The 24344-nt window shown below is 43.9% G+C and overlaps 1 protein-coding gene across 9 annotated transcripts in view; it reads right to left on the reverse strand.

Moving 5' to 3' along the window:
- Positions 1-11221, reverse strand: part of c2h10orf67 (chromosome 2 C10orf67 homolog) — a 247269-nt gene extending 236048 nt beyond the window's left edge. For 8 of the 9 annotated variants that reach the window (XR_007246588.2, XM_048522278.2, XM_048522240.2 and 5 more), the window contains exons 1-2: positions 11108-11221; positions 5291-5411 (exon numbers count right to left, since the gene is read on the reverse strand). Coding sequence is in view for 8 of the 9 variants with exons in the window: in XM_048522278.2 (XP_048378235.1) it covers positions 5291-5411; positions 11108-11205 (219 nt within the window). In the remaining variant the exon portion in view is untranslated. Of the gene's footprint in view, positions 1-5290; positions 5412-9343; positions 9532-11107 lie in introns of all 9 variants that reach the window. The other variant, XM_048522259.2, reaches the window with a different exon arrangement.
- Between the last annotated feature and the right edge of the window lie 13123 nt (positions 11222-24344).

A 24344-nucleotide genomic window follows, 5' to 3' on the forward strand; every position in this document is an offset into this window, starting at 1 on the left:
ACCGCAGAAAATGCTACACTTGTCCCCACACCTCCTCCCTCACTCCTATCCCAGGCCCCAAGATGACATTCCACATGAAGCAGATGTTCATCTGCACATCTGCCAATGTGGTATACTGCATCCACTGTACCCAGTGTGGCTTCCTCTACATTGGGGAAACCAAGCGGAGGCTTGGGGACCGCTTTGCAGAACACCTCCGCTCGGTTCGCAACAAACAACTGCACCTCCCAGTCGCAAACCATTTCCACTCCCCCTCCCATTCTTTAGATGACACGTCCATCATGGGCCTCCTGCAGTGCCACAATGATGCCACCCGAAGGTTGCAGGAACAGCAACTCATATTCCGCTTGGGAACCCTGCAGCCTAATGGTATCAATGTGGACTTCTCGAGCTTCAAAATCTCCCATTCCCCCACCGCATCCCTAAACCAGCCCAGTTCGTCCCCTCCCCCCACTGCACCACACAACCAGCCCAGCTCTTCCCCTCCACCCACTGCATCCCCAAACCAGTCCAACCTGTCTCTGCCTCCCTAACCTGTTCTTCCTCCCACCCATCCCTTCCTCCCACCCCAAGCCGCACCCCCATCTCCTACCTACTAACCTCATCCCACCTCCTTGACCTGTCCGTCTTCCCTGGACTGACCTATCCCCTCCCTACCTCCCCACCTATACTCTCTCCACCTATCTTCTTTTCTCTCCATCTTCGGTCCGCCTCCCCCTCTCTCCCTATTTATTCCAGAACCCTCACCCCATCCCCTGAAACGTCAGCTTTTGTGCTCCTGAGATGCTGCTTGGCCTGCTGTGTTCATCCAGCCTCACATTTTATTATCTAAGATTTCATAGAGTGTGTTCAGAACAGTTTTCTAGAACAATATGTTCAGTATTCAAACAGATATCAGGCTTTTTGTATCGAGTGAGGTGTAATGGGGCAAGTTTGATAAATGATCTTAAAATAACAGATCCTTTAAAAATCAGTGACCATAACACGGTAGAATTTAACATTCAGTTTGCAAGGAAGAACCATGGGTCATAAATAAGTGTACTAAACTTACATAAATGACCAGGAATGACAGCAGAGTGAGCTGGAGAGGACTGGGAAAATGATGTTAGCAGCAAAGAAAGTTAAGGAATAATGTCAAACATTGAAGAAAATAGTTCTTGGTTCATAAGAAAACACATCCCAATGAGAAAGAAGGATTGTAGGAAGGGGATAAGCCAATCATGATCAACCAGGGAAGTTTAGGATGGCATCAAATAGTAAGTTATGAGATACAATGTGGCGTAAATTAGCAGTAAACCAGAGTATTGGGAATTCTTTAAAACCAAGAAACAAATGGCTGAAACAAATAACGATGGAATAAAATAAACTTCGCAGATAAACTTGCAAGAACTATCGAGATGGACAACAAACGCTTCTTTAAATACATAAAAAGGAACAGACAGGCTAAAGTGAACATAGAACCCTTACAAAATGAGAGTGGAAAAATAGTAATGAGAAAACCATTGGCAGACCAAGTTAAACAAATATTTTGCAATAATCTTTATGGTAGAGGATAGAAATGGCTTTCTAAAAAATGGAATTAAGGGGCTAAATGTGGAGAGAAAGTAAACATAATAACTATCACTTGCAGAAAAGTACTAGGGAAACCAGTGAGGCCAAAAACTGGTAAGTCCCTGGACCTGATGAGATGCATTCTGCCATTTTAAAGGAAGTAGCTACACAAATGGTGGATGCACTGGTAGTGAACGTCTAAGAATTCTTAGACTCTGGAAAAATCTCAGAAGGTTGAAAAACTGCCCATTATTCACAAGTGGAAGAAGACAAAGAACAGGCAACTACAGGTTAGTCAGCTTAACATTTGTTATTAGGAAACTGTTAGAGGGCATCGTAAAGGATATAATAGCAAAGCATTTAGAAATATATAATGTATGTGCATATGTAGATGGAATATAATGTAGTAAAGTATGAGGTTATTCATTTTGGCAAAAGGTATTAAGGAGCTGAATGTTATTTAAGTTGAGACAGGCTGCAGAAAGATACAGCACAGAAGTTTTGCAAGTCCATGTGCATAAATCATAAAAAGTGAGCATACAAGTTCAGTGGGTAATAAGGAAGACAAATAGAATGTTGGCCTTTATTTCAAAAAGAAGAGTATAAAATTAGGGAAATCTTGTTAAAACTACACAATGCACTTGTTAGACTACATCTGCAATACTGTGATCAGTTTGGGTCTTTTATCTAAGGAAAGATATATTGGCATTAGAGTTAGTTCAGAGAAGATTCACTACAGCAGGCTATTCTAAATGTAGTATTATGCTATAAGAAGGAGACAATTAATATTTTGTTTTGTGAGATCTATGTTGGGTTAAAGTGAAGTATTCCAATCCAAAACCAGAATTCTAATCTAAGCTTAAATGGCTACGATAGACCGGGTATCTTCACTAAAAGGCATCACAGTTTACAGGCAATAATTCATATTTAAGTAATGAATGTACGCATATCAGCAGATATCAATTTCTTTCAGATGAAAGGAGACAACTTGGAAAGTAGCCAAACCATGGTAACCAAAAGAAATTACAAATAGTATTCAATCCAAAGAGGAGTCAGGCAAAATTGCTAGAAAAAGTTGCAAACCTGATGATTGTAAACTGTTTTTAGAATTAGAACTGGATGTCAATCAAGAAGTTGTAAAGACGGGAAAAATAGAGTATGACAGCAAACTTGTAAGGAACACAAAGGCAGACCGTAAGAGCTTCCATTAAACATGTAAACAAAAAGAGTTATTGAAGACAAATATAAGCCCCTTACGGGAGAATTGATAATGAAGAACAAGAAAATTTACAGGATTTAAACAATTCCTTTTGCTTTGTCTTCACAGGAGCAGATACAAAAACTTCCCAGAAATGCTCAAAAAGCAAGGTCTTTTGGGAAGGAGGAACTGAACGAAATTAATATTAGTTTAAAAAATAGCTCTGGAAATATTGATCAATTTGAAAGTTGATAAATCTCAAAGGCAAATAGACAACAGAGAAGGGATAATAAATACTCTCCAAGCCAGTAACACCCCGCAACCCATGAATAAATAAAATAAAGGAATCCCCAGGTGTCTGATAATTTATACTACAGGGTCATAAAGGAGGTCACCATGGAAACAATGGTTGCATTGGTGTCATCTTCCAAAATTTTGCAGATTCAAGAATGGTTTCAGCAGACAGGAGGGTAACAAATATAACCATACTGTTTGAAAAAGGAGGGAGAAAACTGGGGATCACACAACTGTAGACTAATCACAGTAGGGAGAATGCCGGAATCTTTGTGAAAGAATGCGATAACAGGACACTTAAAACACCAATGGGATTACATAAAGTCAAAATGGATTTAATAAAGAGAAATCATGTTTGACAAAAATACTAGAATTTTTGTATATATCTCGTTGAAAAGATGAGGGAGAACTCAAGTATATGGCATATTTGGATTTTCAGAAAGCTTTTAAGTCCCACATAAGAAGTTATTTTAAAAATCAAAGAACTTTGGATTGGTGGTAATCTACTGTCATGGTCCGTGACAGGCCAATTTGTATTGAGATATGAGAAATTTATGCACTGAGAGAGTGGCGGCCCTGTGGAATTCTCTGCCACAAAAGGCTGTGGAGATGAAATCACAGAATATATTTTTTCCTAAAGGATTTACCACAACAATATATTCCTGAAACTAAAGACATCAAGGGGAATTGGGATAAATTGGGAATGTGGTGCTGAGATGGAGGAACAGCCATGATCAGGCTGAATGGCAGAGTGAGCTTGTTGGGCGAAGTAACCTCCCTCTGCTCCTATTTTCTATGTCTCTCAGTTCTGCCGGCCTTCTTTAAAGTTTGTCAAAGTCTTTCTGACTCTATGGCAATCCAGTCCCTGGTTTCAGAATAAGCAGTCAGTCATGCAGGACTGAAATAAGGTGAAATTACTTCATTCAAACAAACTGTGCCTCTGGAAGTCTCTACTCCAGAGAGCTGTGGATGCCCAATCAGTGAGTTTATGTAAGGTGGAAATCAAGAATTAAAGCAAATGGAGATAGCACAAGTATGGAAATGTGCATTTGTGTGGAACATTAATAAAATGCCAAAGGCACTTTACAAGCTGTAATGATTGTAACAAGGTCAGCCAAGTGGGCCTTACAGAATATGAAATCCCGATTGGGGCTGTTAATCTGGTCCAATCAGGGGGACCTGACTGACATAAAAGGATGCATGTTGCGTATACGGGGGGCCCAAATGCCTGACTCAGCGAGTGGCAAGGCTATGCATTTGCAAATAGTGGATGATTAATGATGAGATGTTGGTCTCTGAAGAGTTCTTTCACAAGCATTGTGTAACAAAAGTTGATAATACAAGAAGATGCAGGTGAGGTGGATCAACTGTGACCTGCAGAGCAGTCTTTTGTGTTGCAGTGGTAATATCCCTACAACTGAGCCAGAAGAACTGGGTTCAAGTCAGACCTCTGAACCAGAAGGTGTGGGTTCAAGTCCCATCTACTCCTAGGTGGATAATCATATCATTGAGTAAGTTGATTAGAGAATTTACTGGTACAGCAAGGGCTTTTTAGTGTCATGAGAGTGTCCTACATCTGAGCTAGGAGACCTAGTTCAAGTCCTACTTCTCTGGAGGCATGTAATAACACATCTAGAGATAATGGGAACTGCAGATGCTGGAGAATCCAAGATAACATAGTGTGAAGCTGGATGAACACAGCAGGCCAAGCAGCATCTCAGGAGCACAAAAACTGACGTTTTGGGCCTAGACCCTTAAGTTTGATTCGAAAATCAACTTGACTGGGACAGCAAGCTTAAAAGGATGATTGGTCTAATCCTACTTAAGTTTCACTTACTATCTTCTGACACTGTGCAGCATTAAATTGCAACAATCAAGTAGCTACTCCCTTTAAGGCACAATATTATTTTCACTCTCAACTATTTAATTCTTTATTACCAAAATGGTGAATTAACTGAGCACATTCATTTAAAAAGTACAATGATGCAAATAAAACCTGAGAGATGCATCATTTACAATCACCTCACCAGAGATGCCTAACAACATCAGTGATCAGGTTGATTAGAAAATATAAAAAAAGGGTACAATGACTTCTTCATGTTCACATCTTCCCCTTCTATGCTTTCTGTCCTTTAACTAATTTTGTATCCATGCTGCTGCTGTTCTTTTACTGCCATCTTGTAGCACTATGTTCTTTTATTTAAATATTGAGCACTATGGTCTCAAGGCTGAATAAAATTTGAGTACCTTTACTAGTGACTCAACTTCATTACTCATTTTCTTCAGTTCCAATATGTCACTGGCATCAGTTTGAGTGGTGCGATCTGTTTTAAAGAAGCCAACCTTCAAATAATTTGAGGGCCCAGAGCTGGAATGAAAAATTTAGAGCGTGTGACAGAAGTAATACTACGACACTGCAACTTTATCTCATCTGTTCATGGAATGTGCAGATCACTGATTAGGCCAGATTTATTGCTCATGTTTAATTGCCCTTGAAATGGTGGTGGTGAGTTGCCTTCTGGAATCACTATAGACTGAATATTGCAGTGTAGGTGCACCCACAAAGCTGTTAGGGAAGCAGCAACAGAACATAGAACTCAAGGCAGTGAAGTGGAAATGTAGTTGCAAGTCAGGATGGTGTGTGGTCCAGAGAGGAACGTTCAGGTGATGGTGTTCCTATGTATCTGCTGCCTGTGTCTTTCAAAGTGGCACAGGCTTGGGAGAAGCTTCAAAGGAAGCTTGGAGAGTTCGCGCAATACATCTTGTTGATGGCATGCATTGCTGTCTCTGTGCATCAGTAATGACAGGAGTTAACATTGAAGGTGCTGGATGGGGTGGCAATCAGGCTGCTTTCTCTGAATTGGTGCAAAACTGCTTGAGTGCTGTTACAGTTGAACCCATCTAGACAAGTGAGGGATATTCCACCATACTTTTGCCTTCTAAATGGTGAACAGGCTTCAGAAATCAGCAAGTTAGTTATTACCGACAAATTCCTAACATTTTACTATTCTTGTAGCCACTGTTTTTATATCACTAGCCCAGTCAGTTTCTGGTAAATCGGGATATTGTTAGACAGGGACTTAACAATAGAAAAGGTGTTGAACATCAATGGGATATATTTGGATTCTCACTTGTAGGTGATGGTCATTGTCTGGCATTTGGAATGCAAATCCTACTTAGTTATAATCTGCTCAAACTTTGATGTTGTCCAGATTTGCTGCTTGTGACATGGACTGTTTACTTATCTGAATTGTTAATATTGCTGAACATTGTGCAATCATCAGCAAACATCCTCCCTTATGACCTAATAATGGAGGAAAGGTCATTGATGAAGCAGCTGAAGATAGTGGGCCGAGGATATCACTTCAAGAAATTCTTGCAGTGTCATCCTGGGACTGAGATAATCAACGTCCAACAAACACAACTTGTCCTCACGTATCATCCCACTAACGGCCATCATTCTGCCACTTCCACCACTGTAATCTGACTCCACAACCAAGGATATATTTCCCTCTACACCCCGATCTGCCTTCTATGAGGACTGCTCTCTCCACAACTTCTTTGACTGCTCCACACTCCCCACTAGCCCCATCACCCCCAGCACTTTTCCGTGCAACTGCAGAAAGTGCTACACCTGCCCTCTCACCTCCATCCAAGGACCCAAAAAAAGTTCCACATCAGACAGAAGTTCACCTGCACATCCGCTAATGTGGTCTACCACTGCTTCCGATGTGGCCTCCTCTACATTGGCGAGACCAAGTGGAGGCTCAGAAATTGCTTTGTAGCGCACCCGCGCTCTGTTCATGACAAACAACAATACCTTACAGTTGCGAACCATTTCATCTCCTGCTCCCACTCCCTGGATGACACCTCCATCCTGGGCCTCCTCCAGTGTCACAATGCCGCCACTCGGAAACTAGAGGAGCAGCACCTCATATTCCATCTTATGAGCCTACAGCCCAATGGCCTAAATGTGGATTTTACGAGTTACCAGGGGTGGTGTGAGGCAGCAGCGCTAACCACTGAGGCACCGTGCCCCCGAGTTATGGCTCCAGCCAGTGGAGAGTCTTCTTCTGATTCCCACTTACTTCAGTTTTGTTAGGGATCCTTGGCATCATGCTCAGTCAAATGTTGCCTTGATATCGAGGTCAGTCGCTCTTACCTCATCTCTGGAATTCAGCTCTTTTATTCATGTTTGGAGCAAGGCTGTCATGAGATCTGGTGCTGAGCATCAGTGGAAAAGGTTATTACTGAATAAGTGCAGCTTGACAGCACTATTTGTAACCTCTCCATTATCTTGCCAATTATCATGTGTGGACTGATAGGGACATAATTGGTTAGATTTGTCATGCTTTTTTGTGTGCAGGGCTATTTTGGACAATTTTCCTCATTGTAGGTAAATTCCAGCATTGTCATGCTATGAAAGAACTTGGCTAATGCTACAGCTGATCCTGGAACACAAGACATCTGTACAATTGCCAGAAGGGTGCTAGGGTTATAATGTTTGCAGAATCTGTTAGCTTTATTCATTTCTTGGTATCATGTCAAGTAGTTCAAATAACTGTAAAACAGTTGTCATTCGATAACAGCTCAGGTAATGCTGTTAAACCAAATAAATCAATTACAACAAATCAATTGGCAGTTTTTTTGACATTATATAATTTATGGAATATGGAATCCTTTCAAAGAGAAAAAGACACTATTAACTTATGTTGTTCAAATATGAGAGATGGAAGTTAAGAAATGGAGTAAAGAAAGAATAGTTTAGAAAATGGAAAATTTACAGTGCTAAATGCAGAGAAAAGCACACTGCATGTGATGCTGAAGGCTTTCTCAATTTAAACCCAAGCAAATTTGATCTATACTGATCAGATTTAATTCCAATAAATAAACTGATGCAAAATGCCTTGATTGCAAAGATGTATGAAATGAACACTCAGTCAGAGTTCCCACACTTTTTTTTTTGGGTGGGCGCATTGGTTGGGGAGCAGAGAAAGTTGCATAAAATTACATTTTCTCACTCTATGAAGTGTTTCCATCCTCTTGCATTTTTCCAACGTAGCTCTGGCCCAGGCTAACCAATATATCCGTGATTAAAAGGCAATGAGGTTTATTATCAAGGTCATTAAACATTTTTGAAAGATTGTTAAATTTAGTCAGTGATATATGGAATCTTAAATAAAAACCAAAAGAACTGCAGATGCTGTAAATCAGGAACAAAAACAGAAGTCGCTAGAAAAGCTCAGCAGGTCTGGCAGCATCTGTGATGAAAAAACAGAGTTAACATGTCTGGTCCGGTGATCCTTCTCTGTGGAATCTTATCTTTTTTTTAAACTCGTTCATGAGAATGAGTGTCATTAGCTGCTACCACCATTAACTACCCATCCCTAATTGCTATTGGGAAGGTCGGGTAAACTGCCTTCTTGAAATACTGCAGTTCATACTTTGTAGGTAGACCCACCATGCAGTTAGGCATTAAGTTCCAGGATTTTAATCAGTGACATTAAAACAATGGTGATATATTTCAAAGTCTCATAGTGGGTTGCTTGGAGAGGAACTTGCTTGTGGTGGTCTTCCTATATATTTAGAGTCCTTGTCCTACTCTATCATCAACGTTCTAAGGAACCTTGGTGAATTTCAGCAGTGCATCTTGTAGACAGTACACACTGCCGCTATTAAGTGTCAGTGGTGGAGGGAGTGGATGTTTATGGATGTGATACAATCAAGTAGACTGCTTCATCCTGGACGGTGTCAAGCTTATTGAGTATTGTTGCAGCTACACTCATCCAAGTTAATGGGGAGTATTCTATCACACTCCTGACTTGTGTCTTATAAATGGTGGGCAGGATCTGGAGAGTCAGAAGATGAGTTAATCACTACAGTTAATCATAGCTTCTAAACTGCTCTCACAGACACCATCTTTATATGACTGGTCCAGTTCAAGGTGTTGATAGTGGTGGATTCAATGAAGCTACTGCCATTGAATGTCAAGGGACAATAGCTACATTCTTTCTTATTGGAGGTGGTTATCACCTGGCACCTTATGGCATGAATGTATTCAAGGAGTCGTTTGACTAGACGACAGAGAAAATCTCATTGATAAAGCAGCTGGAAATGGTTGGGTCTAGGACAGTTACCTGAGGAACTGCTAGAGGCTTTTGTGTACAGTTATAGAATCCCTACTTATGGACTAGAAAGCCTGGATTTAAATCTCATTTGCTCCAGTTGTGTGTAATAACATCTCTGAACAGGTTGAATAGAAAATATTTAACCTGAGAAACTGCAGCTGAGATGACTGACCTCTAACAACAATCACCTTCCTTTAAGTCAGGCATGTTTTCAACCAGCAGAAAGTTTTCCTCCTGATTCCCGCTGACTCCAGATTTGCTTCAACTCCTTGATTCTACAGTTGGTCAAATGAAGCCTTGGAGTCAGGAGCAGTCACTCTCATATTACTTCTGGAATTCAGCTCTTTGTCCATGTTTGAACTAAGATTGTAATGAGATCAGGAACTTAGTGGCCCATACACAACCCAAACTGTCTGCAGGTCATCAAATCACATGAATGCCAAGGGATTCACATGCCTCATCACTTTTAAAGGACAGCATAGGCAAACACAGAAGAAATGCTTTGAATTCAGAGATAGTAGGAACTACAGATGCTGGAGAATCTGAGATAACAAGGTGTACAGCTGGATGAACACAGCTTGACTGGGCCTGGACACTTCTGTTGTGTTCATCCAGCTCTACACCTTGTTATCTCAAATGCTTTGAATTGTTTGATTTTCACCCGCAGATGGAGCAACTAGATGGTGCCCGGCAAGTCAAACTAGCTGCTAATTCACTGAAGGTTTCCTTCTCCAGCCATTTGATCAGCACACAACCTTCAGATTAATCTACTGACCACCTCCACTTCAGCTGCTCTAAATGTCCCCCCAGCAATAGTCATGACCCCACCTCTCCAGGCATCCCAATCTGTCAACTGTTGCAGAGGCAGTCTTTCAATTGTGCACCCCTGGGAATATCACACCCAATGTTCTGCCAGGTGCATGGCCCGAAAATCAGCCAGACTGCAGATATAATGGGAAAATTCAGTTTCTTGATCAACATGGAGTATCCCCCAACCATCATACATATTGGGAGCTGCACAGTCAAGTGGGACTGAGCATTTCTATAATGCTCACTGGAACCCACACTAGACAGCCATTGTATCTAGGAGCAATGGACAGTTGAATTGTAATGTTCCAGAGTTTCCCCATTAAACCTCTTCCCACCATGAAGGCAACAAGCCCTTTAAACAGGGGGGTGGAGAATCAGCCAAGTGGCAAAAGGAGAAGAGAATTAAAAAGAACAAAAGAGTAGTTACGGCACAGGACTAGGCCCTTCGGCCCTCCATGCCTGTGTCGATCATCAGGCCCTGACTATAAAACAAACAAATCTTCTGCCGTTGTTCGATTGGAATCCCTCTATTTCCTCCCTATTCATGGAACCATCCAGATACCCCCTAAAGTCGGAAATGAAGGAGATAATAAAATGTGAGGCTGGATGAACACAGCAGGTCAAGCAGCATCTCAGGAGCACAAAAGCTGACGTTTCGGGCCTAGACCCTTCATCAGAGAGGGGGATGGGGAGAGGGAACTGGAATAAATAGGGAGAGAGGGGGAGTCGGAAATGAAGGAACAAGGTTTTTTTTTGCTTAAGGCTACAGCAAGTTTTTGTTTTCCCTGTTGGTACTGGCGGCAGGCCGTAATTTTGACAGCAGCTTACATACAGAGTGACTGTTCAGAAGTGGAGGATCAGGGCTAACACAACTAGAAGAACAAAAACAAAGTTGCTGGGAAAGCTCAGGAGGTCTGGCAGCATCTGTGGAGGAGAAAACAGAGTTAACGTTTCGGGCCCGGTGATCCTTCCTCAGAACGGGACGAGAAAAAGCTCTGCAGAAGAGTCACCGGACCCGAAACGTCAACTCTGCTTTTTCTGCACCGGTACTATCAGACCTGCTGAGTTTTCTGTTTATGTTTAAAAACAGCGTCCGCGAGCAATAACAAATCAGAACCGCCTTTACCCAGAGAAACGGTTGGCTCCGGAAGAATAAGACAACAGCAGGACTAAGTCCTGATCATTGCTGTGCACCGACTGCAGTGGTGTTCTGTCAGCCGCCATTTCATAGCCGGTCAGATCTAAGGCTGCGGGGGTCACTATGGTAACCGGCGGGGGCTACTGGAAGGACCCCACCAAGGAGCTGTCCTGAATATGCCTGAAGGAGAAAACACGGGCGTCAAGTGCGCAGGCGCATTGCGCTTTGGAGGCATGTTGCTAGTGTCTGCAATGCAAGATAATAAAATGTGAGAGATAATGGGAACTGCAGATGCTGGAGAATTCCAAGATAATAAAATGTGAGGCTGGATGAACACAGCAGGCCAAGCAGCATCTCAGGAGCACAAAAGCTGACGTTTCAGGCCTAGACCCTTCATCAGAGAGGGGGATGGGGAGAGGGAACTGGAATAAATAGGGAGAGAGGGGGAGGCGGACCGAAGATGGAGAGTAAAGAAGATAGGTGGAGAGAGTGTAGGTGGGGAGGTAGGGAGGGGATAGGTCAGTCCTGGGAAGACGGACAGGTCAAGGAGGTGGGATGAGGTTAGTAGGTAGATGGGGGTGCGGCTTGGGGTGGGAGGAAGGGATGGGGGGGAGGAAGAACCGGTTAGGGAGGCAGAGACAGGTTGCACTGGTTTTGGGATGCAGTGGGTGGGGGGGAAGAGCTGGGCTGGTTGTGTGGTGCAGTGAGGGGAGGGGTCGAACTGGGCTGGTTTAGGGATGCAGTAGGGGAAGGGGAGATTTTGAAACTGGTGAAGTCCACATTGATACCATTAGGCTGCAGGGTTCCCAGGCGGAATATGAGTTGCTGTTCCTGCAACCTTCGGGTGGCATCATTGTGGCAGTGCAGGAGGCACTGTTTGCAGGAACAGCAACTCATATTCCGTCTGGGAACCCTGCAGCCTAATGGTATCAATGTGGACTTCACCAGTTTCAAAATCTCCCCTTCGCCTACTGCATCCCTAAACCAGCCCAGTTCATCCCCTCCCCCCTCTGCACCACACAACCAGCCCAGCTCTTCCCCCCCACCCACTGCATCCCAAAACCAGTCCAACCTGTCTCTGCCTCCCTAACCGGTTCTTCCTCTCACCCATCCCTTCCTCCCACCCCAAGCCGCACCCCCATCTACCTACTAACCTCATCCCACCTCCTTGACCTGTCGGTCTTCCCTGGACTGACCTATCCCCTCCCCACCTATACTCTCTCCACCTATCTTCTTTACTCTCCATCTTCGGTCCGCCTCCCCCTCTCTCCCTATTTATTCCAGTTCCCTCTCCCCATCCCCCTCTCTGATGAAGGGTCTAGGCCTGAAACGTCAGCTTTTGTGCTCCTGAGATGCTGCTTGGCCTGCTGTGTTCATCCAGCCTCATATTTTATTATCTTGGAATTCTCCAGCATCTGCAGTTCCCATTATCTCTGTCTGCAATGCAAGGCGTTCGACGTGCCAGAAGGAAATATTGTCGATGCTCGCTGCGCATTTGGGCTGTATCCAGTAGCCCGCGTTACGTTTTAATGAGATCATAGCGGTTGTCACAACAGACATATGAATCTACTAAACAGCGTACAACTAAAATACAAACTTCTAAAAGAAAATTTTTGACCCAACTGGTTGCTTTCCCAGGTGGCTGAATACCTCGAAATACTTTACATTTCATGTTCGCAGGTATTGTTTCTGAATCACATTCCGAAACGCAATCCGTCTTCTGAATGAAATCTCTCATTGATGTATGACATACAAAGAGATGTAGGTACATGAGGAGGACCAAAATGCCAGAAATCCAACTTGTTTTATAGGTACAAAAACAAAATGCTCACAAAGTTCGGTTTTTGGGGTATTTGAAATAGAGAGTGAGCTCTGATGGTGCAACATATCAAAACTTGAAAGCACATTTTTGACAGTGTGATAAATTGTTACGAGATCTATAAATCAACAGCAAATAAAAATCGAAAGAACTGCGGATGTGTAATTCAGAAACAAAAACACAAGTTGTTGGGAAAGTTCAGCAGGTTGGTAGTATCTGTGAAGAGAAATCGAGAGTTAACGTTTTGGCTCCAGGAAGCCCGTCTTCAAAACTGATGATAGCTAAGAAAATGCCAGTTTTTATGCAGAAGATAGGGTGGGGGAGGAGGTTAAGGAGGAAACAATAGGTGTGAATAGAATCCAAGGAGAGAGAAAAACAATTGGACAGAATGGTGTGGATAACAAGTCAATTAATGTGGAGCTGGAAAAGCGCAGCATGTCAGGCAGGATCCAAGATGCAGGAAAGTCAACGTTTCCAGCCGAACGTTAGTCAGGACTGGAGAGAAGGATGGGAGTCCAGAAAATAGACGGGTGGGTCTTGGGGAGGTAGGTGGGATGGTGATAGGTCGATGCGGTCGATTGTGGGTGGTCAGTGGGAAGGGTGGAGCAGAAATGTGAATTGAAAGATGGACAGGTTGGGGATGGAGAGATTTTGAAGCTGGTGAGGTCAATATTCAGGTCATTGGGCTGTAAACTCCCAAGGCAATATATCAGCTGTTGTTCCTCCAGTTTACATTTGACCTCACTCTGACAGTGGAGGAGGCCAAGAATGGACATGTTATCAGGGGAGTGGGGGGGTGTTAAAATGAATGGCAACTGGAAGGTCGGGTTGGTTGGTGCATACCATGTGCATACACTCTGCAACCCAGTCACCGAGTCTGAATTTGGTCTTCCTGATATAGCAGAGACCACGCTGGGAACAATGGACACAGTAGACGAGGTTAGATGAAATGCAGGTGAGTCTCTGCCAGATTTGGAAGGATTGTTTAGGGCCTTGGTTGGAGGTGAGAGGGCAGGTGTAAGGGCAAGTGTTGCACCTCCCACGGTTGCAGGGAAAGGTACCAGGTGTGGTGGAGGGATTGTTGGTTAGTGTGGAGCTGATGAGGGAGTCGCGCAGTGAATGGTCTCAGTGGAAAACAGACGGGTGGCGAGGGAAGTATCTTTTTGGTGGTGGGGTCTTATTGTAGGTGGCAGAAATGTTAGAGGATAATGTGTTGTGTTCCGAGTTTGGTATGGTAGTATGTAAGGACTAAGGAGACTCTATCCTTATTGTTGTTGCGTGGAGGGGGTTTGAGGGCAGAAGTGTGGGAAATGGGGGAAATGCATTTGAGGGTATCCTTAATAACAGAAGGGAAAACTGTGGTCCCTAAAGTAGGAGGATATCTGGAAAATCCTAGAGTAGCACACATCATCCTGGGAGCGGCAAAAGCGGACGAATTGTGATTATGGGATAGCATTTTTGCAGGGGCCGTTGGTGAGAGGAGGTGTAGTCAAGGTAGTTGTGGGAGTCAGTGACTTTGAACCGGATGTCAGTGGTGAATCAGTTACAGGAGATGGAGACTGAGAGGTCGAGGAAGGGGAGGGACGTGTCAGAAATGGTCCAGGTGAATTTTAGGGCATGGTAGAAGGAGTTGGCAAGTTGGTGAGCTGTTCAAGCTGTTCCAGAGAGCACAAGGCAGCACTAATACAGTCATCAGTGGAGCAGAAGAAGAGGTGAGAGACGGTGGTGGTGTAGTTGTTGAAGAGGGACTGTTCTACCAATCCTACAAAGAGGTAGGCATAGCTCAGGTCCATGCGGATGCCCATGACTGCCTCTTTGGTTTGTGGGAAGTGGGAGGAATCAAAGGAAAAATTGTTGAAGGTGAGGACCAGTTCCGTCAAGCAAATAAGAGTGTCACTGGAAGGGGACTGGTTGGGCCTTTGGGACAGGTAGAAGCAGCGGACTTTTAGGCCATTCTCGTGGGGCATGCAGGTATACAGGGACTGAATATCCATGATGAAGTTGAGGTGTTGGGGCCTGGGGAATTGAAAGTTTTGGAAGAAGTATCGGGTATGGGTTGTGTCCCAAATGTAGGTGGGGAGTTTCTGGAACAAAGGGGAAAGACCTGAGTCGAGGTAGGAGGAGATGAGTTCAGTGGGGCAGGAGCAGGCAGAGACAATGGGTCAACTGGGGCAGTCGGGTTTATGGATTTTTGGTAGGAGACAGAAGCAGGCGTTGGGGTTTGGGGAACTATCAGGTTGGAGGCTGTGGATGAAAGATCTCCTGAGGCGATAAGGTTGTTGATGGTCTGAGAGATGATGGCTTTGTGATCAGAGGTGGGGTTGTAACGAGGGGGTGCTCGGACAAGGTGTCAGAGCATTGGCATCTAGCCTCAGTGATGTAGAGGTCAGTTTGCCATACTACCACCATGCCCCCATTGTCGGCAGGTTTAATGGTGAGGTTGGGGATGAAATGAAGGGAGTGGAGGGCTGCGTGTTGCAATGAAGAGAATTGGAATAAATGAGAGAGGTGGAGAGATTCAGGCAAATGATGTCATGGCAGCAGTTGGAGATGAAGAGATCAAAGGAGGTTAGGAGGTCAGGCGTGGGTGTCCAGGAACATGGAGTTTGATGGAGAGGGGAGAAGGGGTCATCGGAGGATGGATAGAATTCTTGTTCAAGATATAGGTGTGGAGGTGGAGGCCGTAGAAAAAGAGCTTGACATCAAGGCAAGCATGGAATTCGTTCCTATATGGGTGCAGAGGAATGAAAGTGAGTCCTTTACTGAGGACTGACTGTTCAGTTTCTTTGAGGGGCAGGTCTGGAGGGGAGGTGGGGTGTGTGATGGCAAGGTTTGGGACTGGGGCTGTTTTGAGCTGGAGCTAGGAGCAGGGATGGAGACTGCAGCTGGTAGGTTGTGTGTACAGGAGTGGTCACGTGTGCAGCAGTGGAAGTAACAACTTGATTGGTGGTCGTCATGTGCCCGGTGGCATCAGTAGTCATCACATGGTCGGCTGAGTCAGATGGGTAACAATCTGGCTACAGGAGTGAACAGTTGTTAATGGAAACTGTTAGTTGCTGACATTAGGGAGTGTGTAATGACTCACTACATGATAACAAGGCCTAGTTTGTCGGATATGGGAGAGTTCGGGCCCTAAAATTATTGAACTCGATATTGAGTCCAGAGGGCTGCACTGTCCCCAAGAGGAAAATGAGGTGTTGTTCTTCCAGCTTGCACTGAGCATCACTGGAACACTGCAGTAGGCCTGAGACAGAGATAAAGAACTGCAGATGCTGTAAGTCAGAAACAAAAACAGAAGTTGCAGAAAACCCCTGCAGGTCTGGCAGCATCTCTGAAGAAAAATCAGAGTTAACGTTTCAGGTCCAGTGACCCTCTAGGTCTGAGCAAGGGTTACTAAAGTAACTGGAAACTTTGGGTATTTTTTGCTGGCAGAACATAGATATTTTGCAAAACAGCAAAACCTGTTGTTTCCCCAACGTAGAGGAGACTACATGTGAGCAGTAAATGCGGTAGACTAGGTTGCGTGATGTGAAGGTAAAGTGCTGCTTTACTTGGAAGGTGTGTTTGGGCCCATGGATACTGAGCATGATGGAGGTAAATGCCAGGTATTACACCTTAAGTGGTTGCTGGGGAAGGTGCCTGGGGCTGTGGGGTGGTGTTGCGGGGTGAAGGAAGTGTGGACCAGTGTGTGCCAGAGGGAAAGGATCCTGTGGTAGGCGACGAGGGGAGGAGAATATGTGTCTAGTGGTGGCATCTTGCTGAAGGTAGCAGAAATGGTGGCTAATGATTTTCTGGATGTGAATACTGTTGGGATGGTAGGTATTTATGACAGTTGTGGGAGGGAAGAGAGGGGGTGAGGGCAGAAGTGCGGAAGATAGGTTGGACCTGGTTGAGGGCCCTATCAACAACGGTGCTGGGGAATCCTTGGTTGAAGAAGAAGGTGGACATTTCAGGGGCTCCCTTGTCAAAGTTGACTTCATCAGAACATATGCGACGGAAATAGAGGAATGGGAGAATGAAAAGGAGTCTTTACAGGAATCAAGATGCGAGAATGTTTAGTCCGGGAAGCTGTGGGAGTCAGTGGGTTTATTGTGGATATTCGTTAGAACAAAAGAGAAGTACAGCACTGGAACAGACCCTTTGGCCCTCCAATTGCCAGTCTATCCCCAGAAATGGAAACAGCAATGTCAAGGAAGGAAAGGGAGGAGTCAGAGATGGACCAGGAGAAAATGAGGGTGGGGATGAAATTGGAAGTGAAATTAATGAACGTTTCTAATTCTGGATGAGAGAGGGAAGCAACACTGATGATATTACCAATATATCAGAGAAAGAGTTGTGGGTCCGCAGGGACCGTTCCTTCTGGGACACCCTGATCCACTCTTCCTTCACCTCCCACAGCTCCACAGAACTTCCCCTGCAACCGCCAAAGATGTAACACCTACCTGTTTACCTTCTCCCTCCTCAGTATCCAAGGGCCCTCAAACACACCTTCCAGGTGAAGCAGCACTTTACCGGCACTTCACACAATCTAGTCTACTGCATTAACTACTCACAGTGTGGTCTCCTGTACACTGAGCAAATAAAGCATAGATTCAGTGACTGCTTTGCAGTCTGCCTGTAAAAATGACCCTGAGCTTCCAGTTGCCTGCCACTTTAACACATCACCCTGTTCCCTGGCTAATTTCTCTGTCTCAGCTTTGCTGCGGTGTAAAGCTCAGCGCAAGCAGAAAGAACAACACCTCATTTTCCACTTGGAGCCTTGCAGCCTTCTGGTGTCATTGTTAAGATCAATCATTTTAGGGCCTGAACTCTCCCATGTCCAAGCTGTCAACTTCACACACTAGGCCTTGTAATCACATCGTCTGCCATTACACATTACCATTGTTAGCCACTAACAGTTTCCATTAACAGCTATTGACTCTTCTAGCTACATCATATCCACTCCTTTGTCCAAGTGTTCTGCTGTTTCTTTGGGCTCTACCCCCACCTATCATGTACTCCTTCGTCCCTCCTCCTCACCCTACCTTCTGCATATAAACCAACCTTTTTCCTAGCTATCATCAGTTCTGAGGGAGTGGCCTGTAACAATAATGCTGGTTTCTCTTCACAGCTGCTACCAGACCTGCTGACCTTTTCCAATAGTTTCTGGTTTTTCTAAGTCAACAGCATACACTTTCAGAGATAACAAAATGTGGAGCTGGATGAACACAACAGGTCAAGCAGCATCTTAGGACCACAAAAGCTGACGTTTTGGGCATAGTCCCTTCATCAAAAAAATGTTCTGATGAAAGGTCTAGTCCCGAAATGTCAGCTTTTGTGCTCCTAAGATGCTGCTTGGCCTGCTGTGTTCATCCAGCTCTACACTTTGTTACCTCTGTGCAGCCAATTGGATGTTTACATTCAAAGTCCATCACAGGCAATAGAAGCCATCAAAAGTGAGGGAGGGATCAGCATATGTTTTCAAATTTCTTTCATTAACTAATTTTTCCAAATCAACCTGTTCAGACATTTTATTACTTACCTCTGGAGGAGGTGAGACAAGAACCTTGGCCTCCCTGGTCCAGGGCATGGACATTAACACTGCATTGCAAGAGAGCCTTAGCATGTGCTTTCATGATAGAGGGTCAAATTGGCTACACCTGCTCCTAAGACCCGTGTTCCTATATTTAACGTGTACTAAATGCATGAGAAAATGTGGAGAATTATGAGGTCATCCTCTTTGAATCTGAGAAAGACAATATGTTCATATTGTGGTAAGGGAATAAGAGCTGTGACAGAGCAAAAGGATTAAGTGTCCATATGCACATTACTGACAGCTAGTGCACAGATATAAAAATAGAATGCTACAGCACAGCCTAGAGCAGCTATTTGAAGGAGGTGAGCGATTTAGTCCCATAACCCAATCTTTTCAAATAATCCTGCAAATGAGGCAGCCTTAAATACAAATATTTGAAAGCTGCTGTGGAATCTAATTTCATATTCTTGTCAAGTATGCATTTCAGATCTAAGGAACCTTCTGTGTGAAAAGATTTATCTTCATTGTTTGTCTGTATGACATCTGTAAGGCAAATGGAATTTTGTCTGCCGTTGCTAGAGGGATGGAGTATAAAAACAAGGAGGCTATGCTGCAGCTGTATAAGGTCCTGGTGAAGCCACACCTGGAGTACTGTGTGCAGTTTTGGTCTCATTATTTGAGAAGAGATATACTAGCACTGGAGGGGGTGCAGAGGAGATTCACTCAGTTGTTTCCAGAGTTGAAAGGGTTGGATTATGAGGAGAGACTGAGTAGACTGGGGTTATACTCATTGGAATTCAGAAGAATGAGGGGAGATCTTGTAGAAACATGTAAGATTATGAAGTAAATAGATAAAGTGGAGGCAGAGAGATTGTTTCCGCTGGCAGATGAAACTAGGACTAGAGGGCATTGCCTCAAAATAAGGGGAAACAGATGCAGGACTGAGGTCAGGAGGAATTTCTTCACCCAAAGAGTTGTGAATCTGTGGAATTCCCTGCCTGGTGAAGCGGTTGAAGCTACCTCACTGAATGTTTTTAAGGCAAGGCTCGATAAATTTTTGAACAGTAAAGGAAGTAAGGATTATGGTGAGTGGGTGGGTAAGTGGAGCTGAGTCTCAAAAAGATCAGCTATGATCTTATTAAATGGCAGGCCAGGCTCGAGGGGCTGGATGGCCTACTCCTGCTCCTAGTTCTTATGTGCTTATGTATCTCTGTTTGTTTTTATATATCTATTAACTATGGTTACAGTCCATCTGCTAAGGAAACAATTTCTCTTTACATGTCTATCAAAATTCTTCCAAATATGGAATAAGCCTGTTAGGCCTATCCTTAACTTTCACTGCTGAAGATGAATTTCAGCTTCTCCAATCTCTCCACATGACTAGTCGCTCATTCCTTGGTGCCATCTGGTGCAACCCCTCCACCCTCTTTCGGCGGTCCTGACATCCAATTAAAATCTAGTTCCAAACACAATGGTAGAATTTTTGACCCCAGATATTTTTTGTGGAAATGGATTCAAGGTCAGCGAGGCTATCAATTTCCACAAAGTGAGTATCCAACTGGATGTGTTCAGGGCCTCATAAATACCATTTAGGGAGGCTAACTGGAATTTTCAATCAACTTTAGTTCTAAGACCAGCCTATGAGGCAGGTTTCTGGCAGCAACTCCAGGCAAGGCCAGTGGTGTTTGCTGAGATGTGTGAGCAACCACAGGCCACAACATAGATGGAATACCAGCTCCACTCCCCACAGCGATGTACTGTTTACTGATGAAATTCCCTGTCTGTTACTTATCTGTCAGTAGTGCCTGCTGCTCTCGTCAAACTGGAAGGCCTCATATTGGCCCTTCAGTTTTGAAAACACCCATACGTGACCCCCCTCCCAAAAATTGAATAGATAACTTGTATTCACATCAATTAATGGGTAACCCACTGCTTCCACAGTCTGACCCAGAAATAGTCCCACCTTCTGGAAATTGGCTTAATATAACAGACAACCAGAAATTTGTTTGTTATATTAGACTGATTTTCAGAAGGTAGACTATTTCTGGGTTAGATTGTGGAAACAGTGCGTTACCCATTAATTGTTATAGACACAAGTTATCTGTTCAGTTTTGGGAGGCGGGGGGTGTGTATGGGTGGTTTCAAAACTGGAGGACCAATCTGCGTTCTGAGGAAGGGTCACAGACTTGAAATGTTAACTCTGATTTTTTCTTCACAGATGCAGCCAGACCTGCTGAGCTTTTCCAGCAACTTCTGTTTTTGTTCCTGATTTACAGCTTCTACAGTTAACAAGGTCAGCTAGCTGGACATCATAGAATGAGAGTTCCCTGAGTGGGGCTATTAATCTGGTTCAATCAATGGGATCTGACTGATAGACTGATAGAATTAATGCCAGGGTTATTGGGCTGCTGAATGCTTGACTCAATGAGATGCAGTGCTGTTGACAAAGGCTATGCATTTGTAAATAAAAGCTGATTGGTGATGGGATGCTGATCTCTGAAGAGTTACTTGAGTACTATTTCAATCATGTTGATTAAAAACTGTTGCTTCAAAATGTGTTCACATTTAGCATTACATTGCATATCGTCTTTTTGCCCATTTAACCAGTCTGTTATCTTCCGTCCAACAGCTCACATTTCACCTCTGATGAAGAAGCATCTACATTTGAAACGTTACCTTGCTTGATGTTGTCTGACCAACTGTGATCTCCGTCATTTTTTGTACAATATCCTTCAGAAGACCATTTCTATCTTGATTTACTGACAGGTCAGTTTTTCTGTCATCTTCAAACATTAAAAATGTACTCCTCATAGCCAAATCCTGGTTAATTATGTGTAATGTTTTGATGGAGGTGAAAATGCACTATTAATATTCAACTTTTATCATTTGAGAGTAATATGAAAGACTTTCATGAAATAAAAATTTGTTTTTAAAAAAGGTCACTGCTAACCTAAAATGGCTTCTGTGATCACCTGAGTAATCCAGGCAATCCATGTGGAATATATGAAAACCGGCTGTCTCAGAATTTCATTAGCCTCCGTTTCTCCAAATGAGAATTAATTTTATCTTCAGCAATAGATTATAGTCATTTATCCAACATTCATCCTAGGACAAAATAATAGAACTGCAGATGCTGGAAATCTGAAACAGAAACTCAGCAGGCCTAGCAGCATTTGTGGAAAAAAGGCAGAGTTAATACTTTGAGTCCAGTGACCCTTCTTCGGAACAAATAAGAATGATTGGCTTGTGGTTTATCACTCTCCCTTTTGTGGAACTGCAGAAATAAGGAAAAGTAGATCTTGCATTTAAATGATAACAAGATGTAGAGCTGGATGAACACAGCAGGCCAGGCAGCATCAGAAGAGCAGGAAAGCTGACATTTCGGGTTTGGCCCCTTTTTTCCTGCTCCTCTGATGCTGCCTGGCCTGCTGTGTTCATCTGGCTCTGCACCTTGTTACCTCAGACTCCAGCATCGGCAGTTCCTACTATCTCTTTTGCATTTCAATATTGCCCTTCATGATTATTACAAATCGGAAAGAATTTTCCAGGAAATGACATACTTTGTAAGAATAATCAATGTTGTCATGTAGGAAGTGGATAAGGTAATTTGCATGGAGGAATCTCCAACATACAGCAATGTGATAATGACCAGATAATCTGTTTTTAATGTTATTTGAAGGCAATTATTATGTTGGGGATAACTCCTCTGATCTTCTGCAAGATGGTCCCATAAATCCTCTTGCATTTGCATGAGAGGAGAGGACAAAGGTAGCAGAGAATCAGAGAGTAAGGATAAATGGGTCATTTTCAGATTGGCAAATAATAACTATTAGAATGCCACAGGGATCAGTCCTGTGCCCTTGACTACTTGCAATCCATATCAATTATTAGGATAAAGAGATCAGTTGTAAGGTAGCTAAATTTATTCATAACAGAAACATAGGTACAAAAAGAAAGTTGTCAATATATGAACAGTCTATAAAGAAATTTGGAAAGATGAAGTAAATGGGTAATACAATTGGCAAATGGAGTATCAGAGATAATGGGAACTGCAGATGCTGGAGAATCCAAGATAATAAAGTGTGAAGCTGGATGAACACAGCAGGCCAAGCAGCATCTCAGGAGCACAAAAGCTGACGTTTCGGCCCTAGACCCTTCATCAGAGAGGGGCCGCCACAACTGCCCCAAGAGGATCCCCTTCATTCTCACACACCACCCTACCAACCTCCGGATACAACGCATCATCCTCCGACACTTCCACCATCTACAATCCGACCCCACCACCCAAGACATTTTTCCATCCCCACCCTTGTCTGCCTTCTGGAGAGACCACTCTGTCTGTGACTCCCTTGTCCACTCCCCACTCCCCTCCAACCCCACCACACCCGGCACCTTCCCCTGCAACCGCAGGAAATGCTACACTTGTCCCCACACCTCCTCCCTCACCCCTATCCCAGGCCCCAAGATGACTTTCTATAATAAGCAGAGGTTCACCTGCACATCTGCCAATGTGGTATACTGTATCCATTGTACCCGGTGTGGCTTCCTGTACATTGGGGAAACCAAGCGGTGGCTTGGGGACCGCTTTGCAGAACACCTCTGCTCGGTTCGCAATACCCAACTGCACTACCCAGTCGCATACCATTTTAACTCCCCGTCCCATTCTTTAGACGACATGGGCCTCCTGCAGTGCCATAATGATGCCACCCGAAGGTTGCAGGAACTGCAACTCATATTCCGCTTGGGAACCCTGCAGCCAAATGGTATCAATGTGGACTTCACCAGCTTCAAAATCTCCCCTTCCCCCACCACATCCCAAAACCAGCCCAGTTCGTCCCCTCCCCCCACTGCATCCCAAAACCAGCCCAGCCTGTCTCTGCCTCCCTAAGCTGTTCTTCCTCTCACCCATTCCTTCCTCCCACCTCAAGCCGCACCTCTATTTCCTACCTACTAACCTCATCCCACCTCCTTGACCTGTCCGTCTTCCCTGGACTGACCTATCCCCTCCCTACCTCCCCACCTATACTCTCCTCTCCACCTATCTTCTTTTCTGTCCATCTTTGGTCTGCCTCCCACTCTCTCCCTATTTATTCCAGAACCCTTTCCCCATCCCTCTCTCTGATGAAGGGTCTAGGCCCGAAACGTCAGCTTTTGTGCTCCTGAGATGCTGCTTGGCCTGCTGTGTTCATCCAGCTTCACACTTTATTATCTTGGCAAATGGAGTATCATGTGGGAAAATGTGAATTTGCTCACTGACAGAAAGAAAGGAAAAGCAGTAAATTACTTAATTGAGTGAGTCTGCAATACTGTTTGGCACAGAGGAATCTATGCTGCCCTCGCGCTATGCCTGACAATACAGGTGTACAGCATTTGTAGTTTTCCTGTTCTCTAGCACCAGCCTGACTTTAAAGTGGAATAAGTATTGTCATAAGAGCTTCTGTTGTTATAATAAGAATCTCTGTGCATCCTAAGCTGCATACTAGCTGCATTGGATAGTGTATTGGCCTTTATATCAAAGAGGTTTGAATTTTAAAATTAAAAGGTGAAGCTTCACTAATTATACCTCACTATTTGTTCTGTCCTCACTTGTGAGCAATGAAACTCGGAAAATTGTTTTGACCTCAGAATGGTTACAGTGTAGAGTTTCCCTAAAAATACAAGGATGTAAAGTTCAAATTGTGAAGTAGGTTGTAGTCATAATCATATGGAACAGCACAGTAGGCTGAAAGAGCGAAACTACTTATTAAAAATGGAAAGAACAGTTGGTGCTGTAAATCAGAAACAAAAGCAGAAATTGCTGGAAAAGCTCAGCAGGTCTTACGACATCTGTGAAAAGAAATCAGAATTAACATTTCGTGTCCAGTGGCACTTCCTCAGTTTCACAGAAGGTC

The sequence above is a fragment of the Stegostoma tigrinum genome, chromosome 2, assembly GCF_030684315.1.
Source record: "Stegostoma tigrinum isolate sSteTig4 chromosome 2, sSteTig4.hap1, whole genome shotgun sequence".
Lineage (NCBI taxonomy): Eukaryota > Metazoa > Chordata > Chondrichthyes > Orectolobiformes > Stegostomatidae > Stegostoma > Stegostoma tigrinum.